A 27,280-nucleotide genomic window follows, 5' to 3' on the forward strand; every position below is an offset into this window, starting at 1 on the left:
CCTTTATGATGATTCAACCTTTTGATCTTGACTTAGTCTTCCCTCATCCGTTAACCATCTTTTCATTATCTGTCTTCTAAAAAAACTTCAGCACAAACAGAAGACAACTTATTTCATTCCATCAGGTGCATTTATCATTATTCCATACTTCAGACATTTTCACAAAGGCACAAAGTGCAAAAGAACAAATTATTCTACACCTGCAGTGCTGGCATTTATTCCCCCAGGTCTGCAAACTAGCTTTGTACATTAGCCCTTAGCTGAGTACGGCAAGAATGCAGTGCTGCTAAAGCCAGTGCTCTTCTGGGCTTCCACAATGATACTTTCTCAGGAAAATGTTTTCCCTTTAAATTACTTCACAGTAAATAGAGAACTCTTCTGTTTTCATACAACTCATTAACTTTTGTTACAGTATAACCACGGTATTTTACTTCATGCAGAACATAATCCAACCCCTCATCTCATGAATACAATCTGATTCCCAGTGAAACCAAGTTTCATTCCCAATGAAACTTTTATAGAAGAAAGCAATCACATGGAGAGAAACAACCAAAATCTTAAAAAGTATGAAATACACATCTGCATGAAAAAACAATACTGAAATTATAATTTATCCTCTTCTTTTAAAATAAAATAATTTTCCTCTTTGTATTTATATCTGCCATTTTATAATGGCTGAACTATGCAGCAGCTCTCCAGCTGAAGCTACATAAAACAAACATCATTTTGTAACTTTGTAAACAATGTACTTTGTGCTCTCTCCCCTGCACAGATTAGGTTACTGCAATATAGTCCAAACACTGTTAAAAAAGACATTCTGTGTTTTTTCATATTCAACTAGGCAGATATATTTTGACAGATCAGGAAAAAAATAGATATATATAGATACACAGCTTTTGCAGGGATTTTCTTATTAATGGAGTCCTTACTTGATTTTGAACTTAACTTCAGCTTCTGTTACTTGGGTGGGGAAAAAGAAAAACAGAGGGCTTAGTAGGTGGCTTATTTGGATAATAAAACACAAGTGAAGTTGAACATTCAAGAGACGGAACAGCAAAATGGTATGCTCATAAGCCTTTCAAATTGAATGCTAAGAGAAAAGACAGAAGCACTAAACTCAGCTTTATGAGCTTCATGGTGTAATGCAGGGTATCAACAAACCTACACCATGTCCAATGTTTGCCAAAAGAAGAGGCATACAAAGCAATGCTAGGCAAAGTGCCAAAATACAGAATTGCAACCATGCAAGTTCTGTTTTTCCTCACAGCAGCAAAAACAAAATTCAGCTTGCGATTTGTTATTGAACTATTAACTGCTGACCTTAAAATACTCTCCTGTTCATACAGAACTCATGACTTAGGCAGCTATTGATTCAGGCTTCTAACTTTTTCTCTTCAGTTTATTGTGGAGAAGACAGTATCCTAGCTCTCTGATGGCACAGCTGCTCATCAAATAAAGATTTTTTTTTCAGAGGCAGAATGTCTGGTTTTAAATTATAAGTTATGACTTCATTCCTTATTTCTTTCCTATCCCATATGCCAGAGAACCTCCCAATGTTTATGAAACTTCTGCAGAGGAATCAGATATTAGAGGGAAATGGTAATGGTCTGTGAAATTACAAGCAACATAAACACTGTAAAATTTACCACTGTTCTCCCTCTTCCTTCCAATAAAAAGGCATGTAGGCATCAAATTAAAAAAGAAGGAAGCAGTTCAAACCAGGAAAAGAGGATAATTAAGCCATGCAACCCCTTGCCACAGGGCAGTGCAATTACCAACACATAACAAGGTGTTAAGATGCAAATGAAGAAGACCATGGAAGAAGAATCCATGTCGGACAACTGAGTATATAGGAGGCACACTTGGTTGAGAAACCCCTTAAGCTGCAAACTGCTGGAAATTGAGTGAGTAATGGTGAAGTATCAGTGTTCTTGGACTTTCTGCATAACATCTGCTGTTATACATTGGTGTCAGCAGAACACTAGGTTGAACTTTAGGTCTAACTTTGTATGGCAGTTCTTATATTCTTATATTAATTCATTAACCTCTGGGTATCCTCTAGTATAGTAATTTTATTTAGGCTTTCTGCATCCAAATTATTGTACTTTCTCCGAAACAGTGTTGCTAAATCTCCATCTTCATAATCTGTCTTCTGTCAGCTATAGCTCTCCTACCTCCAGTAAGTCAATCATCCGTGTCATCTGGGAGTAAATGAGAACTCGGTGTCCTTGAGATTTCAGCCGTGTCAACAGAAGATCAAGAGCATGAAGTTTTCCACTGTCAGTGATCAGACTTTCTTTATCTAAAAAGAAATAGAAGAACAGGAGGTAATTAATAAAGCCAATCCAGATACATGCCACAAGTTATCTTCTAAGTGTTCCTAGCACTTCACTGCATTATAATCTCTGAAGCAGGGAGGTGTGATGGGAGAAACTGCAACATCCCTTCTAGCTGATACTTAAAATCACAATGAAAACATTAAGTTTTGTTTGCTGGGATGGGAGCACACCTATATGCTCCATGTGACAAAACCTCAATAAAGACTGGTCTTAAATATGGGCTCAATCCTTTTTCTGGACAGCCATATCCCTCATCTAAGGTTTTATTCTGCCCAGATCAACAAGCACTAAATGCCTTGACACTTGAAGAAATATTTTCCACTACACACATGAAAATGCTGTCCTTTGCACATTTGCTGCTACCTGCTGCTGAGCTTTAGACTTATCCTCCACAAATCAAACCCCTCACCTTCCCAGAAAAGAGCAGTTGTCCAGGTCACTGTAAAACAACAATGCCCTCACAGCACCGCCTTGAATTCTTCCCTTTTTTTCTTCTTTTGTTTTGTTTAAGAAATGTTTCCAGATGGCAATCTTTTCAGTCACTTCAGATTTTATACTTCATGTCCTGTCTATTTCAGCACTGCTCATGAAGTATTTTTCAGGAAGGAGATCTTCCTGTTTGTACATTCTGTACATAAACTTCAGTAAACAATACATTACTGTTGAAAGAGGATGAAGAGAAATTTTCTTCCAAAAATTATCTTTTGGAAAGGCCATTGATGATTCTCTATTCTTCTGGATGTCTGAACTTGGGTTTACAGCCAAAACGGAAAGCTGACAACTGCAGATGGTGCAGGCTAGTACAGAACCCAAGGATTTTCAGCATGTCTAGCAGGTAATGTTCTCTAATGCCTAGCAGGTAACACTTTTGCACACTTCCTCCTACATAGAATGAATTATTTCATGGGCTGAAGAGAATTCAGCTTTCTGTAAGGCAGTTAACTGTCTCGCTCAATATCCCAATTTAAAAAAAAGTTATATACAAAATTAATTCTTCCATCTGACCACCATGTATTTTAATATAACCAAAAGCAGGTTCAGACTAGTAGAAGACAGGAGCACAGATCACATAACAGCACTCCTAAAAAGGTCATACAAGCACAGCAGGCAACACAGGCCATGAGTACCAAAGTGATATGGTAGGTGTGCAGTCATGTGGCAGAGCAGTAAGCAATCCCTGCAAGTACAGCTATGGTCTTGCTGGGTAAAGCAGGATTGCAGTTGCTCTGTTTCAAAAGTATCTTTAGCTTAAATATAAATAATGGACTTGAGGCTGGAATCTACATCAGAACATCAGAAAATGCAACCGTCTCCTTTCTGAAATTCAAAAAATTGTGAGTTTCCATATGGTTTAAAACAACTAGCTATTCCACTTGCTGTATAAAACAGTGCTGTGAATGCTCTCTCCTATGGCAATTTTAGAGCCATGCACCTGCAATTCACTCAAGTTGAGAACTCAAGACAAGACAGGTCTGCTCTTTCTTGCTTGTCAGCCTATCAAGATAATGACTGTATTTTCTCCTTTTGGCAGCGATGATCTTGCTCTGCCTGGAGCAAGAACCACACCATTGCTTAAATTGTTGATAACTACCTTAGGAGATCCATTAACTAGAGAGCTGAGTCAAGGAAATACTGTAAGGAAAACTATAGAGCCCACACATCAGGCTAGCATTTGTTTTAAGTGCAACAGAATGTATAATGATGCACTCATCTCTAGAATAGCATTCAGTCTCAATTACATGTAAATCTTAAAGAGCTTCATGCATTCTTCTAAGGAAAACCAAATTTTCAACTTAGGCAATTAAGCAAAATGGAAATGAATTACAGCTACTTGGTTTCAAAATACACTTATGGAAGCCAAAGCCTTTGTTCAACAGCAGTATTTACTCTTTATACAAAATGTTATTATTTCCTTTAATGATAAATACAGCCATGACATTCTGCTTTCATTCTAATTGGTCAGCTTGCTATTTCAGAACAAATTATATTGAGTAAGCTACATGAAAAGTCTAGATATATAATCTAGATATAGTGGGAAACTAACATGATTATTAACCAAAAGCTATCTAACTGGAAGAAAACTCAGAGAATCAACAGGATCTGTTCAAAAGTTAGTGTTGACAGGATCAGATTAACATATTAGCAATGCTACTGTTTTTCTCACAAAGGCACCAATAGGTAGAATTAAGCTTTGCTGACTGGAAATGATGCGTGTCCTCTGCTGCTGGCTCCTGAGGTCTCCATTGTGTAAGTTACTATTTTTAAATCGCAATGAAATGCAAATTACAAGTAAAGAATTTATTTGCAGATGATTTGAAAAGTTAGCAACTTGTTAACAGTTCATAAGTCATCCAACAGCTCATCAGTAGAGCAGACAGCACTGGTGAGAAAGTTTTTGAAGATTTTTTAGGAGAGCAAAACAGTACTACCAAAAAAGAGATTTATCATCTCTGGAAGAGAAAATCATTTGTCCTTAACCTGGCACCTTTAAGCTTGCTATCCTGATGCCATTGTTTTTTCTAAGATCAAGTATTTTTCCACGCTGAAAGCCTGCCACCTAGTGCTTCAAACAACAAATTCTGGAAAATGGTAACAGAAAATGTGCTTTACTCATGCCATCTTCAGAAAACACCAGAATTATTCAAAAGAGGAAAAAACCCTGTGTCTTCCACCTCTAGTTTCTCTCACTTCTAATTTTCTCTTACCTAGGAGAAGAAAAAAAACTATTACTTTTTAAAAGAGGATTTCCAAAATTTGCAGTCCTACATGTTTTTACATTTAATGATCAGCAACAACTCCAAATGACAAATTCTTCAGATTTTTTTTTTTGGCTGTTGTTTAAAAGGAGCTTTGAAAACTTTAAGTCAGATAGAGGTCCTGTATTGCAGTGCCCAAAAGCTCTCCCTAGGACACAATTTTTAGGTTCTTCAGCACTTATGAAATAAACAAGAAAAAGGAACCAGACCAAATGGCAGTCAGTCTGAAAAAAAACCAAACCCAACTGCCTCCAGCCATGCTAGGATGTGGACATAAATTATCTACAAGGGGATACAGTGGGCCTGGGAAGAATAGTTACAAACGATTATGACTCAGAATAACCTTTGTCAGGAGCTCTGGCTGATGACTGTAGCTGGGCTCAGTGCTCTCTGGAGAATGAGAAAAAGTGCCTCTGGACATGCAAAAAGCAGAGGAAAGAGAGATAAAGCCTGGATTCCAGTTGACACCCCTGGTTCCCCTCCTGCCGGCACAATGGGGTCAGTGAGGAGCTAGCTGGCTCTCACAGTAAACAGCCAGCGAGGCCGGTGCTTTTTATCGATACTAAAAGGACTCAGACACTTCCTGCCATTTAATCCAGGACCATTTTTCTTTCAAAGAACAGGAAAAACCTCAAGAGATTCCCACAGTGATCACAGCTGAGCCTGCTGCCAGGGTACTGTGAATGCAGAGTCTGGGAGAGGACAGATCAGGGTTTAGGAGAGAGAGGTGTCCCCTTTCTTCTTGTCACCTATTTGCCACAGACCTTCACTGTTCCATTTGACATTTGCTACTTTAGCCTTGCAAACGGCTCCTTCACATCACTCACTTTCTGTAAGTCACTGTGCCTGCTTCTGCACCTATGAACACAGCTGTCCTGTTGCGGTGCGTGCTCTCTCCTCTTAGAGTAAGTTTAGGTTTGAATGCTACTTTCCACTTAATTAAAACAAAACTACTTTTTTACCCCACTTCTAGGTCCAACACTTCCTAAATTAAGCCAGCTTTATGTAACACACTCATCCCAACCTCCTTCTCAACCAAATTCTGTTGTGCTTTGACAACAATTTGCCCAACCTTGCACCTATCCTTTCACTTCTGAAAGCTTCTTGTACCCTACCTTTATTCCTCTAAAATTTTTTGCTGATAACAAAGTGCCCAGCTTAAAATGGAAGTCTTTCAAGAGAATGCAGCCCTGTCTCTTTTCTGCATTGGCTACTTTTCTCCATTTCTCTATCCATGTCCTCTATCTTAATTTATCTCTTCAATACTTCCCACTTTTCTGCTACAGAGATTCATTTTCTTTTTCCAAATAACCAGCAAACAATTAAGAGAATTGCTGAAGAAATTATAAAATCATCAGCTATGACTGAGTATTAATCCAGTGCAAGCTCATGAAAATTGGTTTCTCCATTTTTTACATAGAAATGTGCATGTGCTTCAAATGACTCCAAACACTTAAGAAAATACATTCTTAAACCGGCCTGTAGCAAGCAAAAGGCCACTTTCCTTTTACTGTACTAACTTCCCCTGCCAAACATCCTTAACCCAAAAGGGTCTGGGAATAACTTTGCATCTGGAAGTGTAAGCTGTTTTTCCTCTTGGCTATCTGTCAGACCTCTAGTACTTTCTGCAGAACTCTGCTTGTTGCTCAGGACCATCCTCTGACAGCTAGAGCATATCTGGCCCATGAAAGCCACCACAGTACTGGCAAACCCTATGAGATCTTGGGTTACTTTAGTCTAATTCTAAGAAAAAACAGTGCATTTATTTTACTGGTACCTTTTTCCCACTTTACAAGGAAATATGAGTAAGTCTTTATTTCAATGGAAATTCAGTAAGTCCCTCATGCCTTATTTTCCAGACTGATTTCCTCTGAACTTAGTCCTCAAACCTATCCTTCTCATGGTAGACTGCTAAATTTAATTCTACCCTTTTCACCAGGCAGACCAATAAAAGATCTTCTACAACAATTTGAAGCTCTTCCAACACCTTAGGAGGCAAGGTACGTCTCTTAACTTTTCATGCAATCTTCCTATCTCCAATCTCAAAACAGTACTTGGTTGTGAGAGCAGATTGTGCTCTAGTAAGTAAGTCTACCTTTTTATAGTCATTTGGAGGACTGACATGCAAAGAGAGGCTTGTAAGCATTAGAAAAACCTGTGTTAGCTGTTTTCAGTATCCACTGAAGATTTACTTCAGCCAGAGGATGCAAAATCATGGTGTACTTTAAGATACCAGGTTAACTTTCACTCAGAAGAAAAAACAAACACACAGCCATCCCTAATCCTTCAAAAAGCCCACAGCCAAGCATAAACTACCACCAAATAACAGATGTCCTTATTTATCTCATCTCCATTCCACTGCAACCTCCAAACTTACCTGGTATCCTGATAAAAGACCAGCCGTTCTGAGGCCTGATCCCTAAGAGCCCTCCTGGATGCTCTGGGAAGAACTGGGAGCACTGCTTGAGCCAGTCAGCTGCAAGCTCAGGGGATCCATGGAGTACACACTGCTTTGCTTCCAGACTTCCTCCTTCCCTTAGCGCCCTGCGCTCGTATTCTGCACTTCGGTCATTGCAGTAGAACTCCAGTGGCACAGCTGTTACCTACAGGTAAAATAATAATAATCAATATTCCTGTTCACATTTCTCCCTGTCCCCAAACCCCCAGTTCAAGTACCTTACCACGGGATCAAATTTTAGAAGTCAAGTAATTATGAAATGTAGAAACAGAAAACAATCTTTGGTTGGGCTTAAACCAAGCAAAGATGCAACATCTCTCCACACCACAAAAAACACCATATGAACAACCAGGCACAGAAAACCTGCCTTTTGATAAACTATGCCTTCTGCCAACTGCTATACAACTGATAGCAAAACTATAGGAGTAATATCCTTGCTCTACCTCTCCTTTTGCCAAGATTTATTTCTTTTTAATTCCACCCTTCACAATAAAGTATTTATCTCATTAGCAGAAATTACACATGTTGTCCTTAACAAAAATTCATGTGATAATTCAAAATTAGGGCAATTCATAGATTAGAAATGAGGAAAAAAGGAACAGCATATTTCTTGAGCTTTACAGTTGCTTTGAATGAAGTGGGCACAGAAATAGTGCTCTTTTTCTTATGGCATTCTATGAATCCTATGCCCTCTTACCTGTTTCAGTTTATACAAGCCAGCTGGACAGACCAGTGTTGCAAACACAGGAAGTGTGATTTCATGCCATGTGAGCTGTTCTGGAACAGCTCCCTCAGTGTAACTCCCCCTTTTCTGCCCCATCCACCCAAATCTGTACAGAGTGGAAGGTGGTGAGCCAAACAGCTGAATGCCAATGGCTGCAAGGTGCTCAAGAAAAACTCTGTTCCAGCAGAAAAGGCTGGATTTTGTAAAATCTGCAGCTTTCTCATATCTCTCCCTTACCACAACAGGACAACAACCAAAAGTGAAACTGAGCCATGGTACACAGCAGGATGGATGGCTCTGCTGGATTTAACTTCAGATACTTCACCAGGAGTTAAATACCATGATCCAAAGTAAACACAATTACAACACTTTCATGCAAATATAAATGCAAACCAATTCACTGTCTAGCACAAAATTAAAAAAAAAAACAAACAAAAACCAACAGATTACCAACTTCTTTCTACATTTTTTGAATGTAAATCTGTTTTGGGAAAACATTCTGGGGTGTTTATAAAATCTATTTATAACCAAGTTTACAAAAGAAAGCTAGTAGACACTTTTACATACTATCTAAAGACTTAATAATGTGTTATAAACTGACATAGAAATGAAAACAAATTTTACTATTAAGACAACCTTGCAATACAGGCTAGTAACAGAGAGGTTTGAAATGCTGTGACAATTTCTTCACCAATGTAAGAAGTAAATGTATCATTAATTTAGAAGTCATTGTTGCTTTTATTTCAGAAGTACAATGAAAAATCCCCCACTTACAGTCATGTAAGTTAAAAACATTGTCATGAATCCTAACAGCGTGCAAAATGACATTCCCTCCAGGACTGTGAAAAGCAATGTAACAAATGAGCAACAGAGAAAATGAAGCTTGTGAGAGTTTTCACATTTAAAAGAGGCAAGTGGGGCTGCATGGGAAGAAACAGTACAGGAGGCTTATAGGTTTTAATGGTGAACAGTAAGCAGTGGACTTCCTGCAGAACTGAGATTAGTGGGACAATGGGACATCTGAGTGGGACAATGGGACACAATAAAAGAACCATCTTTGTATGGCAGATGAAAAGCTTGTATATTTGAAGGGAGTTTAAATTTTTCTTCCAGTTTACTCTGGTGTGATAAAATTGCTATATTGAGAGTAACATATACAACATTGTATTATGCAAATGAAATATTTTAACAGCTTGTCTAAATAACAACCAATAGATAGTTTAATTATTACCAGTTTAAAACACTGCACTTTAGAACTGTAAGGTAAAGAGAGCAACCCATACCTCAGGACTGCCTGGTATCTTAGATATTGGCTGTACATCTCTGCACATTTGTCAGCTAACTCAAAAGTAACAGGTATTAAGCAAGGTTTCCTAGCTGTGGCCCAGACCAGTTTCACAGGAGTTCTCATAGGAAAAAATAAATCTCATAGAGACTTCTGTTTACAAGGGCCAAACAATTGTTTAAACAGATTATTGAGCACAGTTATAGCACTTAAAAAAAACCAACCAACAACAAAAAAGCATACACAATCTTTGCAATAATGGTAAAGCCACTGTTTTTCAAGATGACAAGAGCTATTTTAATACCTGTCTATGAGTCTTACACATAGCCACACAAAACACTGCAAAGTGAAACAGGGTGTATTAAGACTGAACACATTTCCTCTACCTAAAAGGTACTCTTAGAGTTGCTGCTATCCTGTGCTGCCACCTGCAGTCAAAGCATATCTTTGACCTTTGCGAAAAAGGGCAAAACCTCTTCCAAAATACAAAATGTTCAAAATATTGAACTGCTAAGAACACTGCTAAAAACACTGTACATCACAAATGATGGTACAAACTTAGTTTGTTTAAGTTGTTTACTATGCACCATCACATTTCAGTTCACATTTCTACACCAGACAGACTGGAACAAATACTCTTTTCAAGCACAAACAACCTGCCATATTGATTTTCAAGACCTAGATTTTCCACCCCTAGGACAGGCAGCCACTATACACAAAACAGAGCAGACTAACTTCTGACACATAAACATATCCTATCTTCTGGAAAGAATACACAGATTTGTACACAGGATTTCTACAAGACAAACAAAGTCAGAAGATGCTACAAGCCATGTTTCAGTAACACCTCAACCTAAGGAAGAATTGGTAGGAGACAATCTTGACACAAACACTGTGTGCCTCAGTGCTATTTCTACACTAACAAGAACTACTCTTCCTACATATCCCAGGCAAAACTGATTGACCTCTGAGGACCCCAGACTACCTTTACCATCAGCTCCTTTTTTTTAGAATGCCGCAGATATTTCTAGGGTAGAGTCCTGTATCTTTTGCATGCCCTTACAAGTGAAAACAAGACTTTTCTGAAATGAACAAAACAAAGTCTTTCATTCAAGTTTGTTCACAAGTTTGTTCACTCTTCTCTTTATTTTCACATGGCGCATTTTTTCAAATTTTTCTCCCCACAGGTTTGTTTTTCTAGTTTTACTAATAACAAAAGGTAGATTAGTCTTCAGTATTAAATCCTCTTCTGTCAACACATTATTGTCAAACTGATTGATTGTAAGAGTCATGGTTCAGAAATACATCAAAAATACAGTGATAGAGATGTATGAATGCATTTCCACCCTAAATTAAACCAGTTAGTTTAGCTAAGGCAATTGTAAAATGCTTCCTGCATTTATCTTCATGCAAAGTTCACCTTTCTGACAGTGTGAGATGACCAAAATGGCTTCACACAGTATTCCAGTCTGTAAGAAATCTATTGCAATTAAACCAAACAGTATTATTAAAAATTTATTTAATTAGCTTCTTAATGACAATGCAAGATCCATCCTCCAAGTTATGTTTTTTATGATTGACACCTGTCTGTACTCACAAAAACTGCCTGCATAGAAAGAAGACTTACTCCCTCCCCCAGCTGCTACATAAACATACACTCCTATTTCTATCATTTGCTCTGTTAACTTCCCAAAATTCATCACGGATCAAACAACAACAGAAGACTGTAGCTTCTGGGAACATATGTGCTCCTTCCTCTCTTTCAGGTCTTCTACACTCTTTCCAAAAGTTTCTAACAGGCATAAAATTAAATCTTTGTGCTCCTAAAACAAAAAGCCATGTCTACACTTAATCATTTTTGTACACCAGCCAAACCAAAACAAATAACTTTTTTTCACTAGAATAAACTCAGATACAATTTCTTTTCACCTTTCCCTTAATTTGTAGCCTTCTAAGTCCCTCTCCGCCCTTTCAGCTGTAGGGGAGCAATTCAACATATTCTTCATCCATGATGCAAATTTAGGTACAAAAAAGAGGGATAAATCAAAGGAATCTGAGGGTGAAGTGGCTTTCACAATTTACTCTAAGAATAACCTCTTGTTCTCCAGTAAGGCCGTACATTTTAACAGAGAGCTGACATGTGACTTTGAGCAGTTCAGCTGGATTCCCAGCCCTTGAGCTGCTGACACAGATAAATTCAGCTTGAGCAGCAGCAGATAGGTAATGAGCTTGCTTGTGTGAGGTCCAGCTTGCCATCCACCCTTCTCCAAATGTAAAAGTATAACTGCACATCATTTTATGAGGCCTACAGCAATAACTTCAACAGTGACTAAGAATATAACATCTGGATGGTCTGGTAATAAAATTGTATTTTGTCCAGTTTTGTCAAGATCCAGCAACATGGAATGCAATAGCCATAGACCTAATGAAGGTCTCTTGTGTCAGCCAGGAAACTTCCACCAAAAGAATTTCAAAATTAATTTAACAGATGACAGAGAACCCCATGCAGTAGCACTAAACATCCAAAAGACCTAGAAAATGCCAACTTCAACAATCCTCATATACTGCAATTTGGTGATTCCTCTCTGGAGTGTAAGAGAGAAAACAAACACCCTTTTCAAAAAATCATTGCTTCCCAGCTCTCTTTTGTCATCTGAGTTGACCAAACAATCACCTCATTCTGCGGTGATGACACCTACACCTCCCCCTTGGATTATCAAGTAATATTTTACTTTAATATCTCTTCCATAATTGCTTTAGGTATTAGGAGAGAAAGTGAAATCTTAGAACAGCTCCTGTTGGGTGCATCTTACAACTTTCCTTTTCCCCTCAGTACACATTACAGTCACTTCCCCTACGAAAAACCACTATTGAATACTGTAGCAAAAGGATATCCTCACAACAATTTTACCCAACCAAAAGAAAGTAATATATCATTGTGTTCCTAAGACACAGTTCTACCAGGGCTTAAAACACAATAGAAAATACATAATTTACAACTTAACTGGGACTTACCCGTGGACTGGCTATGCACAGGAAGGACGGTAGCTCAGTCACCTGGCAGCATCGTACACATGAGGTAGCTGATCTCCTTCTATATATGACATGATCTGAATAGCCAGTAACTGCTTTGCAGTGGCTGCTGAACACAAGGTTCTGAAAACAAAATTAAAATGAAGAAGTTAATATCTATGAAGAAATACTACTCTCAAACCTTGTATCCACTCATGAGGAGTACAGACAAAGCACATTCCATATGTATTTCTCTTTGAATAAAGAAAACTCTACACATCTTCTGTGGAGAATACATGAAGAATCTTTGTGTAATTATCAGAACAATCAAATCCAGAAATGTTTGCAGTCAGAATAGATCATATCAACACTTGTCTTGATGCTCAGCTGGAACCAGAAACAAGTTTTTCTGCCTTTGAACTTTTGACCCTAGCTTTTCTAATGAAGGCAGTCCAGGAATATTCTAGTAAGTCTGATCAGGGTGTTTTCTAGCTATTCATTTATCTATTCTGAGTTAAAACTGAATTTTGCAGAGAGCATTATTCTGCACACAATAGGAAACTAGCAATAATTTTAGAAGCATTAAGAGGCATACCTCTCCCTGCCATAGCATCACAGGATGTGGTAAATGGCAATTCCAGCACTTACATTCACTTAAGTAAAAGGTAAATGGGATCTCAAGTTTTGCTGTTTTTCTGCCCCAGTTCCTAATGCACCAAAATTAATGGCATGCTACTTTTACTTTACAGAGCCTACCAATTTTATGAAATCCCAGTATTTGAAGTTGCAAACATCCAGATACATGATAGAAGCAGACACCTTGTACAGCATGTCATACATTAGATATATGCATTTCTATGTATCAAAAAATGCTAGAAAACACCCACAGCAGGAGTCTATTATGGATAATGCATTCTGGGCCCTTTCATTTCCATTCACTGGGCAAGAATGCAGATGGCAAGCACATATCATTTGGAACCTGCTGACAAGAGAGGAGAACGGTCTGACTGTACCTACATGGCAGCACTACCTGCACTCAACCCTAGCCCCTAAGCACATCCTTCAGCTGCTGCCAGCGAGACTCATGGGCTGGAGCTGGCAAAAATAAAGTTCATACTCTGACTGAACATTTCCTCTTCTATATATGAAAGCTGAGAGCTGAAAGCTGACAATAGTCTTGCAATGACACTCAGCAGAGCTAAAAAGTACAGGTCAAAGCTTGGCCCACACTGGATAATGTGAAGTGATCCCAAAAACAGGCTCTTACTCAGCTGACAATTCTTAATCAGTAATGCTGGCTTAAGCAACAACTGCTTCACATGTTTTCTCCGGTCCTCACAGAGCCCCTTCTTGTTGGCCTAGCTGTCTGTATTCATTAAGATGCTGATCAAGACGAAAACAAACCCTTGCCCCTCTGCTCCAAGTGAGTATTGTGACATGCTTCACCACCTGGTAAAACTGGCCACGTGCTGAAACAACAGTGTGGGAATCACAGGGCTGGAAATACATGCCTGTGGACAATGGATATGAATGCTGGCTTACTCGTCTGAGAACACAAACAGTGGCAACAGAGCACCAACTCTGCTGCTAAAAAGGGCAAGTCCTTTCCCATATTTGTGCCACTTCCTATGCTAATTTTGTCTCCTCTCCAGAAGCCTCTTTGGCTACTGCTATTTGCTCGGCTAATCTGAGGAAACAAAAAATTCAACAGCCATGAAAATACAAGGTTTTCTGCAGTTGGCTCATACCAGATGTATTGGGGTATGCCTGCATCAGCAGACATAGGGTTCCAGAGCTGAGAGTAAAGAAAGGACAGCAAGAGTCAGAGGGGAAAGAATGAACTGCTTTAGCTCAAAGCCTCTCTCTTCCCCACCCCTGGACACCACACTGGGAGTACAGCTGATTTTATGAAGAAGAATCATCATTGCAGGCAGTCACAAGAGCTTTCCAGTAAGTCTTATGACAGCAAGCAGACATGCTGATTGTGACCCTGGTCAACAGAGGCATTTGGTAATTATTTCCTGGAAAGTCAGAATACAAGAAATGGATAGAGAGGAAGTTAACAAACTGTAATTCCAAACCTATGCAAGTTTGTTACTTAATTCTCTTTTGGAAAACAATATCAAAGACCCATTTAAGATGAATTTAAGTACCTAGGAGGAAACAAATAAAGCGTCAAGAAGGTACTCAAAATAAGAGAAAAATATTTGTACCTGGGCATTAATCTGCTTTGAGTGCTAGATTCCTGTGTACAAACTATGAGCAGGTCATATAAGAAACATCCCTCTGAATTCTGACATATGCAGCTGTTAAGTATTCATGAATGGAGCAGTCACCAGATATAACAGGGACAGTGGAAAGCCATCAGCTTCCCATCAACCACATACATGGAAAAGACTGGGTAAAACTGCAGGACTGTACACAGCCACAGCTCTGAAATGGCTCACATACTTTGGAACAACAAAGCAAAAAATCAAAGAGGAAGACTGCTAAAAGCCCCAAATGTACAACTATGCACTCCAAAATAAGTTGAAAGAGGGTCTCCTATATTGCAAATAGAGCTGCACATAAATATGGGTGGTTGCTACCAACATCTTAAGCCCATTAACACTCCTACATTTTTTAATAGAAATAAAATTACAAAAGGAAAGGAGGGAAGGGTTCATGTAAACAGAGCAGATTTTATATTAATTTAATTCAATGCATACAAATGAATACATATCATGTGGAGGTGTTGAGCAGGGGCAATCAAGAGACCTCACACTCTGCTAGCAATTTCTGCATTTACATGATTAAATGTATCTTTAGACAGATGCTACTTCAATTTCAGAAATATCCATTAAAAATAAATGTGTCTCTTTTTTTATTGACTTATTTTCATACTTTGTCTCTTACATCGGAAATGCTGATCTGAGCAGTTAAGAAAAACCTTTCCAGATTTTACCATTTCCTTTTTCCTCTTTTCTCACCCTTCTCATTCCCTACATGTTACTATCTTATGAAGCCCAAGAGGAAGCCTTGGGGAATGTTACACTGAAAGCTTCTCCAGTCTGGGCTAAGGAAAAAGTTAGTTCATTTCACTCACAATAATGTGCAGTGCTAAATGACAAGCACGTAAAGGGAAGCTTGATTTTCAACTCTCCTTTAGGTTTTGCACTCCCCAACCACCCTTTCCTTTTTTTTAGGGTGTTCTAAACAAAAGCTCTGCAAATAAAATTCTGTAAATATAGCTTATTTTAAATTGACTTCAGGTGGTAATTTGTCTAACAGGAAGGCTGGAAAACAGCTTTAAAGTATCTGTCATAACTGCAGGGCTATTCTTCCTTTAGATTTACTGGGGTTATCACAAATGCACTGTATTGTACCCACTGATGAACTCTGCTCCTCAGCTGGCTTTTTTCTGTACTGAACTTATTAGTTGCAACAGTCATTAGTTACATACAGCCAACAGCCCTGGGAACCCTTAGGACACAAGTACTGCCATCCTCAAAGAATAGAAATTATCTGGAGAAACCAAAGTAATGTTTAATCCTTGCTAGACTGTGGTATAGGTGGGTCTGTAGCCTATCCTATAAATTTAATCATTAATATTAAACTTACACATGCATATTCCACATTTTACATTTAAAGTCTAAAATCTTAATCCATCTTCTGTCCTTCAGAAAATCTAATGATTTTCATTTTGATATTCATACACACCAAACCAAGGGCTATGTAAGGACTTGTTCTACATATGTAAAAACGAATGCTACCTTCTCAATTCTGATACCATCTTCTTTACTGCCAACACACAAATTCTCCTTAACCGTGCAAACAAGAGGACAGAGCTACACTACAGTCTCAGAGATAAGCACTGCAGGCACTATAGAAAGAGCAGACTGTAATCTCAGAAAAACTAACTGAAAGCAAATTCATATAGCATAGAGATTTTACCAAGCTAGACATGGAAACACAGACTACTGAAATACCAGCACACCCAGAGTTAACAGGCACACATTCACTTGGCTGGCTCTTTGTTTGATAACTAGGAGAACTCATTTTGTTGGCTTTGCTGTCAACGCTGCAAAACATGACACCAAGTCCAAGGTTGGTTTCCTACTGCTTATGCGTCTTCAATTTCAACTTCCTCTACACAATATTCAATTGAATTCTGGCTATCTCCTTTCCCCTTCCAGACTCATGAGCAGAAGCAATATTCCCTTGAGAAATTTGGCACAATCTCACTGTTTCAGAAATGATTTTTTTTTTTTACAGCATATCTGCTAACTGCCCAAGATGTTTTCCTGACTCCATGTTAGCACTTCTGTGAACTTATTTTCCCAGTGAACTGAATCAATGGAGCCTTAATCTAACTCAGGAAATCAACTGCAATTTAGTCATAAAAAGGCAAAATCTTCACACATATCCTAGGCCAAAGACTAACAAAATGATCTTGCATTACACAGTAATTTGAATACATATGGATGTACCAGACAGTAGCAGAAGCAAATTTCAGAGTAGAAATACAGCACTGAAAATGCTCGTTCACCAGCTATACTGTCAGGCTGGTCTCTGTTTTCCCCAGCTACTGCAACAATGTATTGAATTGGACAAGAGAAGAGCAGTTTCAGCCAGAAAATGACAATTTTGCATATAAAAAAACATTATGAAACTCCTAAGCTTACATATAGAGTCTATCCCTAACAAATAATGAGTTTAGTTCTGCTGCTCCTTTATCTACTTATGGTGCTCCAGTAATATTTTGAAGTTTTCTAAGTCAACTGATTTATTCATTATAGCAAGTTTTGAAATGTAATGCCACATGTGAAGGAGATGGGTTAAACTATTTTTCTGTTCCGCACTCTAAAGCCTCTTAACTGTATCTAAAAAAGCAGACAGTATCATCATCCCGTTATCAAGTCTGTTTTCCCTGTTTCATAAGGACAGAATGGTTTTCATCATTTCTCACTCTTCGAGGATTTGCTACTGTCCCCAGATCACAGAAATTTTGCTTACCTGCAGCAAAGTGCAGCTGTGCAAGTTAGGGAAAGACAGTGGGAAATTTACATCAAGCAAGAAATCCCTGTTCCTCAGAAAACATGACCCCTGCTCTTTGTCCTCTTCAGTCTCCATCCAGGAGCGCATGTGATGGAGCCTGTAGGATGCTTTCAGAGACAGGAAAAGAGCTAACCATCTGAAAAAAACCAGAGGAGATGCATTTATTCACTGCTTTGTGAAAGAAAGGCTTGAATATATTTACAGCACACCTTTTTTTGATAGAAATGCAGTTTTTGTCAGAATATCAGACTTACAGCATCCTGCCTTAAAGAAAATAATTTCTGCTAGACATCTTCAAAATTTTTCCTATTTCAATTTTTTCTAAGGTGGTTTAACTCAATCTAAGTGATTAAATCAGGATATACTTTGAAGCACTTAATAGAAAATGGTGAAGCCCCACTTAGCCATTACTATTTAAAATTGCATTGACTTTTCTGTAAATTACATATAAATTATTCATACCAACATGTGTAATGAATGCACAATTTATCACAAATACCACTGAGACACATCAAGAGAAATCTGAATTATGTTACTGAGGTGCAGTCAAGAAACAGTAATTCAAAATAACCAGAACAAAAAAATAATATTACACTTAAAAAGCCCTGAAGTGGAACATCTCTATTTAATAATAAAGATTTACTTTCAGTCTAAAATTTATTACAGTCCCTATTAACCTGACTCAGAGTCCTTTCAGACTACACTATAACTTAAAAGATCACCTCTCTTTCAAGATAATATAAATCCACAGTTCAAAGCCTAGACCTCAGAATGACATTCCATATTAATAACAAGACATGTGGAAAGTATGGCTCAGGGGTGAAGAACAACTACCACAGCACAAGCTTATTCCACATGTGTTTAAAACATGAAGTGCAACTGGTAAGAACTGCACTGAAGTGGCCTCCTAAAGTCTGGATTTTGTGCTTGATAACACCAGTAACCTGCAGCATGACCTGAAGCAAACTCTCCTTTTGCCCTTTGACCACCCTGTGTATTTACAATGTCAACTCTTTGTAACACAGGATTTCTTGTGACAGGGCATAAAAACTGCATTGCATAATGGTGCCCAACACCTGGAGGAACACTCTAGAAGCTGTTCTAGTATTAGATAATGATAGAGAAATGATAATATTAGGAGGCACAGAAAACGCATGCAGGTTTAGAGAGGAATAACTGACATCATCTGTACTTTTCCTGTAATTACTAAAAGAGAGAAAAAAAAGTTGTCCTCACCTGGCTAAGTGTCCCTGATTCATAAGGTTAGCCATTTCTGCTGGAGAGACATCAATAAACCGGAGGAAAGAAAAACAGCTTTCTTCATTGATGCCTGGTCACAGAAATACTGAAGTTAGGCCAACACATTTCACAGACACTCACAGCTGAAAACTAAATTTACTTCATCCATTTAGGATACCCATTCTATGACACATGACAAATCTAGGTGAGTAAACAGGAGATCTTAATTTAACCTACATATCTTAGAAATACTTAACGTAGATATTTTAGAAAGTTCGGTTTGAATCTCTGTTGCCAGACTCCATGCTCCAGTTCATTTCGCAGTGTGGGCAAGAGAAGGGCTCTTACCAAGAAAGAGAAATACATGCTAGGCCCAAGTGCAGTGGACATTTGTTTCACTTATTAAGAATCAACAGGCAGTGTGAATATTTGCAAATTTGAACAAATATCTTCCATAACATGCATACCTCAGGATGCCTGTCTCACACGCTCCCTCTCACCCAGGAAGTCAAATGGGTTAGAAGGAGCTGCAGGCATTGGTAGGGAAAAGCCTTGCAGGCCCACCCCTGTGCACTGCATAGCCCCATTACCAGCTGAAGAGGTCCACACTAACAGATTTCAGCATAGTAATGCAGCCAGTATCTCTCCTGCTTTATACTTCTGAAGATTTTCCCATCTCAGTAGCTGAATGATCTAATTAGGTCTTGTAGGAAAAATACCCAATCATCTATAATAAGTTGTATCTGCCAATATCAGCACCTTTTCTTTTTTTGCTCATTGATAGATTCTGGGTCACTTGCATCTCATCTAGTTTCTAGTTGAAAGTAAGTTGGCAGTTTAAGATAACAACACAGAAAGTACTGAAATGAATCCAAGATTTCTTAGAATTAAATCTATGAAAAATTCACATTAGATTAAAAAGGCAGCACTAATCTATTGAAGCAAGTTAAAACAAGACAGACTGAATTAGGATACTGCACTAGGATTTAGCAGTAGCTAAATGACAAGTTATCCAACAGATTATTCCAGCTGCTTTCCATTGTTTCCTCTCTGAGCAAATTAAATGTACGTACAAACACAAACAAAATTCGAGTAAGTTCTTATCATATTATCTCAGAGAACTAATTAATCTGGCCTCTCAGTCCTTCCCCCTGAAGAAGAAGGCATATTAAAATCCAACTTGCTTCCCAAGACTGAAAACCTACCCTTCCTGTGGAAGAGAGACTGCTGGATGTGGTCTGGTGCAAATGGTGAAAGTAAAACCCGTAACCACCTGAAAATTAAAGGAACAAAACCAAACAACATCAATAAGAAGGTGCTAACACATAACATGTTCAATCACACAATCACTTCCTCATAAAATACTGTGGTAAGTATTTTAGTGCTCTGAATATCTGGAACTGGACAGCAGTAGAAGGAAAGTGCCATCAGTCCACATGCACTGCTGTTTATTTGACACTGAGACACACCATTGTTGCGTTGGAACTGCACTGTATGTTTCTAGAAAAGCTGGTCTTGTCTTCATACACATCTCTCTTGTCTCTTCCCTCAGCACTTCTCGTAACTGAATGCAGACAAAATCAAGAACTGGCATGGTTGGAGAAAATAGCAAACTGCACTTGGGCAGATTCTCCTCATCCAAGGTGAGCATTAAAAGCTGTCAAGGCACTAGCAGATGCTCATGTTATACCATGTTGCAACAGACAGATACTGAAAGTTTCCTTGCATGAGAAAACTCACTAAAGGGAAATCAGGTGGGGCTTTTTGTTATTTCAAGGATCTCTTGAAGCTCAATTCTACTACACATCATCAGCAACAACTCTAAATTCCTTTTCCTGGCTTTCTTACACAATCAAAGGGATATTCTGTGATTAGAATTCCACCAAGAAAGAGCACCTATATCAGATGTTTAACAGCTGAATGACTAAAAGGAAATGGACTGCTCAGCCAACATCACTTAAGTACACCAGGTAAGGGAGCTAATTAGCATTTATAAAAATAAGTGTAAGTAATAATACTAAATATGCTAAACTGGATAGGAAGTGGAATAGGCTTGCCTGTCCCGTGAGTGGTTGAAGACCCTGATCTGTCCATGACGGTAGAGGAACTTGGAAATCTGGTATGGCTTTAGGGAGATGTGAAATGGAGACCAAGTTTCTTGTCGCTCAAACAGCTCTGGGTGATTGCACACCTGTAAGACAGAGAGCGTGTCAAAAGCTGGGAGGAATTAACTTAGTCCAGTGCAGCATCTAGATCCCAAATCAACCATGACCAATGATCACTGAAACTTTAGTATTGCTTAATATTGCATGGTTATTTTAGTGTATCTGCTCTGAATATGGCGTCAGACCTTTTGCTATTCATATAACAGCTACTGCCTCTTCTTCCCAACTGATTGGCTTCCTTCAACCTTTGTAACCAAACCAACCTTTGTAACCAAACCAGTTAGCAAATGCATGCATCATAGAGCTAAAACCCTTCTTCACCCAACATCAATGCTACACTGCATCTGAAACACAACTGAATTGCATGCCAATTTGCTTGCCTATGCCAGATTTTTTTCAATACGGTGTTTTCTAGAAGCCACATCTTAGTTTGGTGCTAACCAATGATCATACTTTTCAAAAATTATTATTTAAAATAGCCTTACCTTCCTAAATTGCATGACTAGATTCATGAGACTACTAGTGGTGGTCTGTGCTTGCTGAGTAGTGCCCATTGATGACTGCAAGAGGTCATCAATAGAGATTTTGTTTTTCAGAGCTTGGTACAAGAGCTTCTGTCGACTTGTCTGCTGGCAGTACATAAGAATTTCAATCTGCAAAATGATAATGAAGATTTAGCCATTTCTTTCTTTAAAATGAAGGATGATAACATTAGTGTACATAGAGCTGAAACACACCTTGAGGAAAACACAACTTCATCAAAAAATACATTTATAGGCAGTTGCATTCAGATGTGCATTTCAGGATCTAACCTGGAAAGAACTTGACTGACAGGTGTGTTTTGGAAGGCTTGTGTAATGATGTGGGAGACAGACCTTTAAAAGTACATGAACACAACTGAGTAAACAGATGGATTCTTAAGAAGCTGACATCACATCTGCAGCTGATCAGTTTAAAATCTGACCTCAATTCTGCCATCCTACAGCTCCCCACTCAGACCCATGCTAAGGAGTGCCAGGACCCACAGCAGCGACCGTGCATCGCACAACAACAGTGTCTGTGGGAAGGCCACTGAAATAATTAAGCTCATCAGAACAAACCAGATGTCTCAGCCAATGTCTCTCAACCTGTTGACCACAGGATCATCTAGTATTGCTAATATCCAGGTGAAATTAAGAGACTGGCAAGAGAAAAGAGCATGATGCTGCCACTATGTATTTCTCTGTACAGGCAAGCAAAAAAAAATAATCCTAAATCCATGCCAAATCCTTCACAAAGGCAACTGGAAATGTTTATTACCCAGTAATTGATGTATTAATCTCCTTCACAGCCATTAGGGATACTTCTGTCAACTTAACCAGGACTGAAGATATTTCATTTTTAACAGGTAACAAAATACTTTCCCAAGAAAAACGTTTATTATTTAGAAGTTCTTCAGTTACATTCACATCTAATGACATTGCTGGGATGAGGTGCAAGAAAGTGAAGGTTGAAGAGAAGTCTACAGTCAGATTTCAGGTATGCAGACTGACAAAGAAGTTTGCAAGAACCAGATCAGAGAACAGAGCTATGACAATAGAGCTGTAATACCCATTCCAGAGAAATACTTTTTCTCACCTTATCTGACAGTTCATTTTCCACATCCTTCTTTATTCTTCTCAACATGAATGGCTTCAGGATCATATGCAAGCGGGATAGCTGGTCTGAAATAAAGGGAAGGGGAAAGAAAGAACAATTACTTAATCAGAAAGGAAAATTATATAGTGTTTTACGACAAATTAAGTCCCTAACTGCTCAGCCATTTCCTCCATGTGAGTTCTTACCGCATAGAGTTGATATTTTTCTCTGCTGATTTTTCTTTTTCAAATGAGTGCTGTGCTACACTGTTTTTTTCTATTCATTACATATGCTATATTACAGCCAGAAACAGAAATTTTAACATAAACTATCAACAGCAATCCAGTAATTATGCATCTCCAATCCCATTATGCATCCTCTGCTTTAGATGCCACATCTCATAGAAAATTTAGCCATTTTTAGTTCAAAAAGGCAACAGATTCTTAATATAAAAATCATAATAGTTACACACTGCACTCACTCTCATCAATAGCAGATTTGTTCTCTGCATGGCTCTCTATGTCCTTAGAAAACCACTCATTGAACTCTTCATGGGAATCAAACAGTGTTGGCATGATAAAATGCAGCAGGGCCCACAGCTAAAAGGAGAAGAGAAAACACCAGATTAGCAAAAGTCATCCTACTGTGGATAAGGTAATTGGGGATCCCAAAAACTTGCAGCTCTTCATAAGCAAAATTACTTCACTAGATCATGAGACATGGCAAAATTAAACAAAACACCAGCTGCATTCTCTTCCTGCCTCCCCCCACAATGCCACAGAGATCAACTTAACAGAATCCCATTAGAAAGCAGTGACAAACACATTCTAACTACAGCAGCCAACAAAAGGAAAAGTCACCAGAATTAGATTTCATCTAATCTAAGTTTTACTTCAAATATCTTTAGTGGCAAGTTTCCATATTTTTCCCTCCCAGGGCTGATCCCATGTTTGTCTGCCAGTGGTTTGCTACAAGCATGATCCCTCAACCACAAAAATACAACAGATTTCTCAACTGTTTACATATGTTTAGTGTGTATTATTGTTACAAAGAAAAAATCTACTCTTTTGAGCTCCCAAATACCTCAGCCATTGTGTTCTGGATTGGGGTACCAGTCAACAACAATCTGTTTCGGCACTGGAACTGTAGTAGGATCTTCCAACGAACACTAACGAATAAAAGCAAGAAAAATAATTTATAGAGAAAACTGTAGAATGATATGAAACATAAGGTATTTTAAGGCAAATTGTTTCCAGTGAGTTTCCCAAATAATCTTTGGAAGCCACTGGACAAAACTATTACAGCTGTTCCCCAGTCTTTCAAAAGACAACTACAGGAAAAAATAACCTTTTTCCAATTTAAAAAAAATAAAAGTGTGTAATTTATTATATTTTTCTAAATATCTTTTTTACTCATTTTTAAAATAAATGCTTATTAATAAAGTCTCATGATCAGAATAATTAACTTTCCAAAAGAAACAGGTAGTTTTGAATCAGAACGTCATGTATTTTTCATACTTTACAAGAGGAAGCTTATAGGCTACTGTGACAGGAGTGCTGAGCTATACATTAAAATAATCTTTGAGGGGTGGTTTCCCAAGAATGCTGAAGAAACAAACTTTGGTCAGAATCAGCCTGCATCTAAAGTAGTCCTCAACTTACTGCAACTTGAACAAAGGTTATGGGAAAGCAATTACAGAAATAAAGACAGACAAATCCATTACTTGAAAACAAACAGAAAATTTTCTGGCATAGAGTCTCATAACACAGACTGGGCTTTACTGCAGCCAACAGTACTCATGGGGTTCTGACCTTCATTCATGTCTGGAAGTGCCACTGAATAAGGAATCAAAATAATGCATTTAATGGAGCCAACATAAGCAATATAAGCTAAGGACTACAGACCATTCACTAGGCAGAATTATGTGAGTAGTCAGGAGGGAAAGTGAACAGCATTTCACACTGTTTTGTTTAACTGTCCTGTGCTCCATACAAGTTCCTGCTCCAGAGCTAGCTTTTAATTACATTTTACATATTTGGAAAATCTAAATGCAAAAAACCTAATAAATCTATCCTGTGTCAGAGAGTTATACAGATATTTAACTGGGTTAGATACTTAAGGGGTCTAATGTGTGTCAATTTTAACTTCTATCAATTTATGTTCTCTTGATGCTTTCTTGATACTCCTCCAAGAGTCTGATACACAGAAAAGATTTTGCTTTCAGTTAGTTTATTACCTGGAGCTACTCTTGAGTGCTTGTGCTTCATCCAGCACCATATACTGCCACTTCACTCGCTGGAAATACTTCACATCCTGCACTACCAGCTGGTAACTGGTAATTACCACGTGGAAAGGAGCATCCTGAGTATACAGTGTCTTCTACAACCACAAAAGGAGAAACAAATGTCCACATAACGTAGGTACATTGTCAAGAGTTCACTGTAATTTCTGACTTCTGTTTTACAATCTTCTCATTACTATTGCATTTTTCACAGCTGACTTGTAAAATTAATTATATCACAGTTACTCAACTAGTGGACCTGGACTTCAGTCCTTGAACAAATTCAGACCTTTCTTAATGTGCAAGGCAAGACAAGACCTGGGTACTGACCCCTACAAAATGCTATTGTTAAATAAGGAACCATCTTGACAAAACTGCAGGGATTCTGCATTGGGATATCCCAAGCTAGGTTACTCAAACAGAAAAACAGTCCTGGACACTGAAATTTCCAGATGAAGAACAGAGCTCTAGTTCTCCATTTGAACCCCATGCCACATTCAATTGCCCTGTATGGTATTGCTCTTCTTCCACCTCATTATCTTAATGAAAATGTTACTCCAGGAATTAAGACACTCTGCATCCACACCACTAGCTTAGTTTGGTGACAGGTAGCAACAGTTTCTGGTTTACTGTGCACAGAGAAAAACAGTCAAAGTACACATTCATGCTGGCATTACCTGACTCCAGAACTTTCTGATCACCTTTCTATCATGGGGATTTCCCCAATAAGGTAGCACCTGAAAAAGTAAAAAAAATCAGAAAGACATTATTTTCAAATAATGACACCAGCTCTGGAATTTTATAGTCTGTAGTCTACAAAATGAAATACTTCTTTCTCCAAAACAACAAAAAGGGAAATTATCTTTTTACTATTGAGAAAAATCAGAAAGCATTTAAAAATACTTTAATTTACTAGAGCATTCCAGGAGAAGGCATCAAGAAACTTGGCCTGATCAAGCTATGATGAGAATCTAAAAATGTCCATTAGCATTTAGCACAAACCTTCTAGTCAGGTTTTTTTTCCAAAAATTAAAAATGATACTTTGCTTATGGCAGAATGAGGTCTGCACTCAACTGCTATAGTTAAAGCTAGAGGACTAGAAGGTTTGTTGCCTGTTTAACAACCTCCATGGTCCTGTTGGTTTTCTATTTCAGAACTGACCCCAAAAAGCTGAGATAAAGTTAAAATGTCTGGCATGAATATATTTAATATAAGAATTTTAAAATTGACCACTACCGCCAGAGAAAGCCTTTAAACTATCTGCAGTTCAAAACTGTTACTCAGACCTTTGCACAGCACTGAATCCTGCCACTGGTTAATAACACTGTACTGCCATCTCCTGCCTGGAGGAAAGACTTACAGTCAGCTAAGACTGGGAGGTTTGGGAGGGAGGAAGAATGCTGCTTTCTGAGGTGGTGAAAAGTCTTACAACTTCAACTGACAAGTTCCAAAAGCCTTTAATTGAATACTCTTCCTACTGTTCTGTTTGTAAAACAACCAGACTGACTAAAAAGTGATTTGTCTTTTTGTTTACATATTCTGCCAGGGACAAAAATTCACTGTGATTTACTACAAGCAGAACTGACTGCACACACTTCTGTATGATTAGAGGAAGAAACAAAACTGGTTGAAAAAAAGATTGATTGAAGTTATAAACATGTGACAGTAAGTTTAGAAAACTTATTTTTAAAATAAATTTTGTTCCATGGATGAGGTAAACATCAGCATGTAGTAAGATCAGCATGCCAAAGAACAGCTATACAATGATATAAACAGTTTGGTGTTTAAGTCAAAAAAGAGAAAGCTATCTTTTCACAAGCATCCTGACTGCATTTTTCAAACATTTGCTGTATTTCATTCCTGAGAAGGAGTAAGCATAAACAGTTGCTTGCCTATTCCATACAATGAATAGATCAAAGAAGTGAGACAAAGCAGATAGATTGGCCAACAGCTCTCAAGTTTTTTAATCAAGAGCCCCTATTATTTTGGGCTATGAAAAGGCATGAATGGATCATTTTTAGGTTGTGTTGGCTTTTCTTTTCTTTTGAATACCTCCTCAATAACACAAGTGTTTGAATTTCTTCAGTTGAATTTCTTAGTTGCTTTAAAGGCTCAGTAATGCCAATTTATTCCAAAATACAAGTCACTGGAATAAAAGGTATTGAACTATGCTCTAGCACAACTTCTCTTCATACAGATACCTCAAACTAAACAACACCACAACCAATGTACAGTCTCACCAGGGTCTCCAAAGCAAGCTATTTGGTAAAAGCTAAGTCCTTTAATTTTGCCTTGCCCCAGATTCAAGTATCACTTATAGTTTGTTCCTCATACTTTTTTAAGTAGTCAGGACATTCAAACAATTA

The 27,280-nt window shown here is 38.1% G+C and overlaps 1 protein-coding gene across 1 annotated transcript in view; it reads right to left on the bottom strand.

Moving 5' to 3' along the window:
* Positions 1–27,280, bottom strand: part of INO80 (INO80 complex ATPase subunit) — a 61,358-nt gene that overhangs the window by 13,480 nt on the left and 20,598 nt on the right. The window contains exons 16-28 of the mRNA XM_058806273.1: positions 25,591–25,650; positions 24,869–25,011; positions 23,716–23,800; positions 23,114–23,231; positions 22,633–22,718; positions 21,501–21,668; positions 20,908–21,041; positions 20,056–20,123; positions 18,848–18,941; positions 17,570–17,747; positions 12,578–12,718; positions 7,473–7,698; positions 2,175–2,302 (exon numbers count right to left, since the gene is read on the bottom strand). Of these exons, the coding sequence (XP_058662256.1) occupies positions 2,175–2,302; positions 7,473–7,698; positions 12,578–12,718; positions 17,570–17,747; positions 18,848–18,941; positions 20,056–20,123; positions 20,908–21,041; positions 21,501–21,668; positions 22,633–22,718; positions 23,114–23,231; positions 23,716–23,800; positions 24,869–25,011; positions 25,591–25,650 (1,629 nt within the window). The remainder of the gene's footprint in view (positions 1–2,174; positions 2,303–7,472; positions 7,699–12,577; positions 12,719–17,569; positions 17,748–18,847; positions 18,942–20,055; positions 20,124–20,907; positions 21,042–21,500; positions 21,669–22,632; positions 22,719–23,113; positions 23,232–23,715; positions 23,801–24,868; positions 25,012–25,590; positions 25,651–27,280) is intronic.

The sequence above is a fragment of the Ammospiza caudacuta genome, chromosome 6 (genome assembly GCF_027887145.1).
Source record: "Ammospiza caudacuta isolate bAmmCau1 chromosome 6, bAmmCau1.pri, whole genome shotgun sequence".
NCBI lineage: Eukaryota > Metazoa > Chordata > Aves > Passeriformes > Passerellidae > Ammospiza > Ammospiza caudacuta.